The sequence below is a fragment of the Saccopteryx leptura genome, chromosome 1 (assembly GCF_036850995.1).
Source record: "Saccopteryx leptura isolate mSacLep1 chromosome 1, mSacLep1_pri_phased_curated, whole genome shotgun sequence".
NCBI lineage: Eukaryota > Metazoa > Chordata > Mammalia > Chiroptera > Emballonuridae > Saccopteryx > Saccopteryx leptura.
This window is the reverse complement of record NC_089503.1, coordinates 97,934,606-97,942,615: the sequence shown is the minus strand read 5'-3', so window position 1 is coordinate 97,942,615 and position 8,010 is coordinate 97,934,606. Positions and strand designations below refer to the sequence as shown.

Genomic DNA, 8,010 nt, shown 5'->3' with positions numbered 1-8,010 from the left:
GGACATTATCCTCTCAGCTGGGTGGGTATTCAAGGCTGAGAGGCCTGAGCAGAAAAGTAATTCCACTTTTGTGCTGAAGCCCTCCTTCAGGACAGGGTTGAGCAGAAGAGAACTGATGATCCTCACACATTGTCAGGACTCCGAAGGACTCCATCCTCAACATTTCCTCAATGGTAAATGAAGAAATGATTTACTCTTTATCTGGGATTTGCTTCTTTCACATGTAAAGACAGGCATGCCCTTTGCAGTATGAAAGCCTGAAAACCCAGAGGGGTTTATGTCATGTTGAGGAGGCTGGAGAACGCATGTCACAGGTCCCCTGGACGCCTGGTAGATTTATTAGTTGGCCAGTGAAAGCCCCAGTGTTTCCTCGTGGTGAAACCCTTGCCCTTCCCAAGGGAGTCCCTTGATGTTGGAGAGACCCTCACACTGTGTCCCCACAGGTATTCCTGTCTTGGTAGATGATCCAATCAGAAATAGGGGTGTGGGGAGGGGCTTCTGTTGCTACTGAGCAAGAATTCCTAAGGTGGGGACTGAGATGGGTGAGGAGTAGGGAGCTGACTGAGGATTTGGGGTCTGGGCCATGTGTGTAGGAACCAGGGTTGACCCCACCGATAATTAGCCAAGTCACTGCGGACATCTCACAGCCTCCACAAGACCTCCAACTTGACCAGGAGGAAATGGTGGCTGTCATTCTAGCTTCTGAAAGCCCTCAGCAGCCCAAGCCCACAGCTCAGTCTTTTTGGGTTGGCTAATGTTATGAGGTCTGATGGTTCGAACTTTAAGTCATAGGGCCCCTTCTGGGGCCCAGGCATGTTCCCTTGTTGTTCTTTCTCACCTTCCTATAGTCCCTGGTCCTCTGATGTCCTCTGTGGCTTCTTAAGCAATCCCCACCCACTGCGAGCCTCCTGTTCTGCTCCCCTAAGTATGGATGCAGAGGGCAACACTATCTCCCCAGAAACCTCGTAAAGTGTGGACACTCAGTTCTTCAGGGAAACATTGCCAGAATGTGACAGAGACCACATATGAGGCATGGCACAGATACCAGAGAATAACAGTATCCTCACAGTTGAGGATTCACATCTGGTTGTCCACTTCCTTCAAGAAGTTTTACCTCTTATTGCCCCTTGGGTGGCATTTGAACTCTTTGCTCCCACAAAGTCTCTTTTCTCATTCTTGGCATAGTGCTTGCAGCTCAAAGCAGGGCAGACCAGAGGGGCCTATGTCCATTGGTATCCCTACCCCTTGAGACCCCAGGCTGGCCGCACCATGCTGTGCAACACAGGGAGGGGGTGAGTGTCGAGGTTGGTGGCATAGGCAGCTTCTTCTCTTTGTGTGCCTCTTGTCTTCTTTGGGCATGGTCATTACAGGGGCCGCTGGGAAGGCAGGCATTGCTGGGAGGTTATCAGGAGAAGCAGAAGCTGGTGGCATGAATTTAGATACTGGCCCTTTAAGCAAATCCGCAAAGAATCATTTTATCCTGAGCTGAGTAACAAATGAGTCAGCCTCTGGGTAGTTGCCGCATTCCTCCCTATTCCCTGAGGAAGCAGGGAAGGCTCTCTGGGGGCTGCCTCACTCTGCCAGCACCGGAACCTGGAACCACTCTGTGGTCCTGTTCTAGCACTCAATGCCAGGACGAGCCCCGATGCTATTCAGTCTACACACTGCCTTCTAGAGGAGGGGGCTAAGGGTGGGTGTCAGTGCTCTCCCCCCACCCATCCTTTACATGGCTTTGCTGGATGTAAGAGATGCTGTCCTCACACCTTGATGGTGGGGGCCACTCCCACCATGCCTGCTCCTGCTTTCTCCACTTGCCCTCTCCATAGCATTTATTTGACAGGGTGTTCCCAAAAAGTACCAGATCTAGGAAGAAAAAGCAGACTCCACATTTTAGTGCTTGTTAGCATATTCTTGAGCCAGGGCCATGTGGCTTGGTCCACACATTGGCAGTTGAGTCTGCAGAGATGGAACATTCATTTGGGCAAATGCATCATGTTAAGAGTCATTCCGAGAAGTCCAGCATACATTGGTCTACCCCTGGGGGCACAGGTGAAGAAGGGCTGATGGAAACAAGGAAGGAGAGGAAGAGGTGGCAGGTTGTACCTCTTAGACTTATGGCTAAAGGACTGTGGCAGGTCTGGGGACAGGGGCAAAGCAGAGTCAGGAGGACAGATTCCAGAAGCTCGACTTTATTGTTTAGGTTTCTTTTTCTTTACTAAGATGTCATAAGCTATGGTGGCACTATGCACAGTCACCGGACAGGACAGATGCTAGGTGAGGAGAGGGGTGTTGGGAAAAGCCACTTCTCAAGCCATGTCCCACTCACAGGTCTCACTTCATAGCCTGCCTGAGCCTGCCCCCCCACCCCCTGCCAGATCCTTGAGAAGGCCGGCTTGCAGGGCGGGGGCTGTCTGAGGCACCGACAGAGCCTTCTGGAGAAACACTTGGGCCGCACTGCATGGCTTGGGGGCTTCCTACAGCCTGCCTGACTGCTTCCAGCTCCATGTTCCAGAAGTTCTTTGGAACTTGGGACAGCCTGGGAGGAGCTTGTGCTCCTCTGCCACCCTCTCGACTACTGGTGGAGGCAGTGAGAGACAACAGGCTCCCATGTTTAACTTCCTTAGGTAGGGAGTGATGACGGACCCTCCCTCTCTCCAACCTTCCATTAACACTGCTCACTGGGCAGAATCTGCATATCCACTGGACCAGGCCCTTTGCCCAAGGCCTCTTGGGAACTTCTCCTGTGAAGAGGACAGCGTTTGTGCTGAAGATGCTCAGTTCTTGTCTTATCTCATGCAACAGACCGCAAACGTTTGTCGGTGCCCTCAATCTGGAGCTGGGGGGCTGCTGAGGGATGCACCAGGCTGAAATACTCCCATCTTCCTCCTCACTGAGGCCTTTCCCAGGCCGCTGGTCTGAGAGGGCAAGGATGAACCCCCAGGGACCGGCACTCCTCTGTCCTACAACCCCTCCCATGCCTTCACTCTCCATCGGGCCCCCAGCCCTGGCTTCCTTTTTCACAAGCTCTCCCCAAAAGGAAGGAAAAATTATAAACAAACCAGACAGAAACAGTTCTGGAACAAAAGACAAAAAGCCAGTGGTGTGTGGGGAAGGTGTGAGGTGGCAGTGGGGAGTGGGTAGGTAATGGCATGCAACACTTATGAAAAATGAAGAGAGGTCCCCATTTTCCCAGAGGTGTGTGAGGGACTAGGAGGAGGATGTCAGCCGACTCAGAGAAGGAGGATCTCTGGATTGGGCCTTGTGGCTTTCTGTGTCTTCCATGGCCCAGCCAGTCACAGGGAGATGTAATCCATGGCCTGCAGGAAGGGCAGGGAGAGCAGGGGCAGCAGCAACCATGACGTGTCCCGGATCAGCAGGCTCATGCCTTCACACTTGACCAGTTTGTCTGTGAAGAGAGAATAGGGTAGAGGGGCAGAGCGGAAATGCAGAGCAGGACTCAGGTAGCCACAGGCCCAGAATAAGGATGCATTTCCTTGGGGAGGCTGGTGCCATGGTAATAGCTGGAACCAGGGTCAATCTGGTCCAATAGAACCAACCATCTTTCCCATTCACAGGTTTCTGAGCCCTCAAACGAGCATATCAAATCTTTAGTAAGCACCCTCACCAGAAAACTGTCGGTGAGGGGGCTGCTGTCAACCCTGTTTTCCAGGTGGGGAAAAAGGAGGATTGTGGAGGCTAAGTGATCACCACTCTGCTTGTCTGACTGTCCCCTTAACCCTTTCCCCCACTCACATGAAGGCAGTGATTCCTCAGGGCACAGGCAGCAGTTGGGGGGAGGGGAGAGAATTCATGGGACCCCTCTTCTCTTTGTCCAGCCAAGGGGACTGCCAGCCGTACAAGCCCGTTTCCCCCCAGCCTGCCTCTCTCAGCTCACTTGACCTTGTCAGGGGCTTGCCTTACCTCTGAGCACAGAGACATTCTTGTTGAAGACGGTATGGGGCTGATTAGAAGGGCGGAGTTCGCAGGTGTATATCCCTTCATCCTTGGTGGTGAAACCAGATAAGTGGAGGACCTTGTTGTAGTTTCCGCTGGTAAAATTGGTTCTGGAGTGGTATGTGGGATTAGGGACCCCCACATTGCCAAAGAGCACGTACTTCTTTGAATCACGAGTCAGTCTGAACTCATACTGCATGGGCACATTGGTGTTATTTTCATGTTGGCAGTCCAGACGAAGGCTTTGGTCCTTCAGACAAGCTGTCAGGGTGGTCACCTTCTGTCCACTGGCCACCTGCAAGACTGGCATCAGAGGTGCTCCCTCTGAGTTAGGGGGAAACCTGCAGAGCAAGAGGCCTCCCACCCACATTAACAGTGGAGAAGGGCCTGGCCAGGGAAGGAGCAGGATTTGCTCTCTGAGTGCCTCTCCCCACCCCGGCATGCTACAGACCCCAGCCTCTCTCCCTCATGTACTCTCGTCATGGGTCCCAGGGGAGTTGATCAGGTAGGTTCCTGGTTCTCATATGGAGATTCCAATACAATATAGGTAGGCTCTGTGAAATATATTTGCAAAAACCTCCTCAGGCAGTCAGAAGATCAACTAGGTTGCTCAGCTGACTTAAGGATGAAAAAGAACCCTTTCTCCCTTAGTCATCGGCACCTCCCAAGGTCGGGAGGAGGAAAGCTTCTCTGAGAGGAAGGAAGCCAAGGAACTTGGAATCCTAGCCCTGCTCCTTGCCTGGTACCTACCTGTTAGCAGGAGAGCGATGCTGATGGCGGGGTTCATGGTCCCAAGAGCTCAGTTCTGGAGCTAGGGGCGGGAAACAGGATGGGAGTCAGTTAAGAGATGAGGCAGGTGTGTCCACACTTACTGCCAGGGCTGGGGGCCCATGGGACACACGCCATAATTGCCAGAGCAGGCATCCAAGCCCTTCCCTACAGCCCTTTCCCTTCCTACTCCTCAGCGAATGTGACACTGTCCCTTGTTCTTTCCCCTTCAGGGAAAGCAAGAGGGGGAGGGAGGACACACCCTATAATGGTGTGTGTCTGTGCTGAACACTTAATAGCTGGGTGACTCTAGTAAGTGACTTTACTATTTCCTTTTCCCTTCAGGAAGGCAAGAGGCTTACTATTTTGTAACTGTGGTAAAATACACATAACACAAAATTTACCATCTTAACATTTTTAAGTGTATAGTTCAGTATTAAGTCCATTTATTTTTATTGTGCAACCGATCTCCAGAACTCTTTTTTTTTTCTTCTTTTCCAAGTGAGAGGATGGGAGATAGACAGACTCCCACATGAGTTGCTGACCCTCTGGGGTTGATTCTCTGCCCTTCTGGGGCCATGCTTGCTACTGAGCTATTTTTAGGACTACAGGCTGAGGCTCAAGGGAGCCATCCTCAGCGACTGGGGCTAATGGGCTTGAACCAATTGAGCCATGGCTGCGGGAGGGGAAGAGAGAGAGAGACAGAGAGAAGGATAGGGGGAGCAGTAAAGAAGCAAATGATCACCTCTCCTGTGTACCCTGACTGGGAATCGAACCCAGGACATCTACATGCTGGCTTGACACTCTACCACTGAACAAATCGCCCAAGGGCACATTGTGCCCTACAGAACTCTTTATCTTGCAAAACTAAAACTCTTTTAAACAAAAACTGCATTTAGGGACATCGTAGTTCTTATTTAGAAGAAAATCCTATTGTCCAAACAGTTCCCGGACATATATATAGATAACCATACAGATATATGCACATAGATGCTCAAAGGATATTGAATGAAGGAATGAATCTGAGCTTTAGATAACCACAGGGTTGTAATGTCATTAGGAAAAATGGTAGCCTGGCCTGTGGTAGCATAGTGGATAAAGCATCAACCTGGAATTAAGAGGTTGCCAGTTCAAAACTCTGGGCTTACCTGGTCAAGGCACATAAAAGAAGCAACTGCTAAAGGTTGATGCTTCCCGCTACTCTACCCTACCCCCTTCTCTCTCTCCTTTCTCTAAATTCAATAAATAAAATCTTTAAAAAAAAAAAGTAAATATCTGGCACTATGCTCCATTGTAAGAGATCTATCTACACACAAATTTCCCTCCTATTAGTGACTGTGTTGGTAGGGATGATATCTACCATGTGTGTGGCTAAGATGCTCCCAGATAGGACTGGACTTGGCACACAACTAAGGGTGTTCCCAGTTGTCTGTGAGGGAGTGACAGTGCTCTCCTATTGCATCTGTTTTCTGAGGCCACAGGAGGGGCGCCTGCGAGTGTGCGCAGAGGCCAGGGTCTCCAGCGCGGTGCTTCTGCTTCGTTCGCCCTGCGGCGGCGGGCACCACTGGGGTCCCGCGGTGGCTGCGGCCAAAGTTAATACTCTCTCGGACCACTGTCGAGAGGAATCTGGATGCGCTGTTGGAGGAGGGGAGTTAGCTTCTGGCGTTGATTCGCGGACACCGAATTATGGAGGAGAGGTGCGAGTTTGGGATTTATGGGATCTAGAGCGGAAGGTGCGGTTAGAACAAGAAAGGGAAATGGGGCTGGGCCTGGCGCGGGGTTGTAGAGCCAATGCGGAGAGGCAGACAGCGGTAGGGGAGGCACAGCTGGTTTCCATTTATTCTGCCTAGCGTCTCTGCAGACTAGAACTCAGAGAAGCTCTGTGATACCGCCCTCTCCAGCCCCCGTTCGACGAGCCCCACCCTTATTCCTTTTTGTATTTCAATCCTCCCTTTCTCAATTGCGGTTTCCTACCCCCACCCCACCCACAGTTTTCCAGTACTCCCCTCCCCCGTCTGCCAGCCTCCATCCCAGTCCCCGCCCGCGGCACTGCAGTTTACTCCGATGCCCCGCACCCACCCGCAGCGAGGTCGCAGGGCAGAGGTTTTCTCCAGCTTGCCATTATCTGTTCTCTTCCCTCAATTTCAACGCCCTCCAACAACTCGCCTTTGCGAGCTCGGTTGGGGGTCGTCTCCGTGGAGAGAAGAACCCAAGGCTGTCCTTAGCGCCCTCCTTCTAGTTCTCCTCCACTGACCTAGCTCCAGGAATTACCCCCCCACCCCCCCACCCCCCCCACCCCCCCACCCCGTAGCAGTTGCTCTCGGGCTCCCGGCTCCCGGCTCTTTCTGGAAAGCCGACCCCTTCCCAAGCACTGCACTGCATCCTGTGAAGGAGCCGTCGGACCGTTTCTCGAAGCCTGGGGATGAGAAAGCTTGCATGGGCACCTGGGGCCTATCCCTGCGCCCAGGGTTCCTCCCTGGCTCAGGATCCCACCTGCGCTCCGGTCCTCCGCTGCCTCCGCTGCCGCAGCTACTCCGAGACGCCGCCTCCAGTTGCTGCACCCTGCCTGGTGCCCGCAGTTTTCACCCGGGGTGGGAGAGGAGGAGCAGGGAGGGCCCGGGGGCTCGGCCAATCAGAGGCTGAAGGGGAGCGAGACAGGATCGCAGAGGGAGGAGACGGCGACTCAGTATTGGTGTGGGAGAGGGTCAGTATGCTGCTGAAGGGAAACCTCACCCTGGAGCGACAGGTCCGACCAGTGACCCCAGGGATCACGGTGGGGCAGCACAGGGGCCGTCCCCCCACAGCTACCCCCAGTGATTACTCCCCTTTTAAGGCCTTATCCACCCCCCTTTACCCCCTAGCCTAGGCCTTCGTAACCCATGGAAAAACCAAGGCAGGAGGGGAGGAGGACAGAGACCAGCAACCGGTCCCCTTGGGCACTGCGCTTGTCACCCGAGAAAGCCCAAGTCCAACGGGGCTTCTTCATCCTCCCTTCTTGTCATGCTCAGTGAGAATGAATTAAGGCAAGAGACAGGGTGCAGCTTTCAAGCAAAGCAAGCAGTTTATTAACTAAAAGCTATATGCACTTGACACTGCGTGAGGGCCCTGCCTCTTGTGGTCTTAGGAGTTATATGCTCTTAGTTTCAAAGCTTTGTTTCCCTGTTTCGTAGTCTAACATATAGGGTTTCAAGGCTCTCCTTCCTTGATTTTGGGACTAACATACAGTGTTTTTCAATGCTGTCTTGCCAGCTGGTGATTTTGATACTGCAGACCTGAAGACCGCTGACT

The 8,010-nt window shown here is 52.6% G+C and overlaps 1 protein-coding gene across 1 annotated transcript; it reads right to left on the bottom strand.

Moving 5' to 3' along the window:
• Window positions 1-2,173: 2,173 nt before the first annotated feature.
• On the bottom strand, window positions 2,174-7,300 carry THY1 (Thy-1 cell surface antigen). Its single transcript, XM_066371668.1, has 4 exons — window positions 7,216-7,300; window positions 4,705-4,765; window positions 3,922-4,257; window positions 2,174-3,406 (listed from the first exon to the last, which is right to left on the bottom strand). The coding sequence occupies exons 2-4, from the start codon at window positions 4,739-4,741 to the stop codon at window positions 3,294-3,296; spliced, it is 486 nt and encodes a 161-aa protein (XP_066227765.1). The 5' UTR covers window positions 4,742-4,765; window positions 7,216-7,300; the 3' UTR covers window positions 2,174-3,293.
• Between the last annotated feature and the right edge of the window lie 710 nt (window positions 7,301-8,010).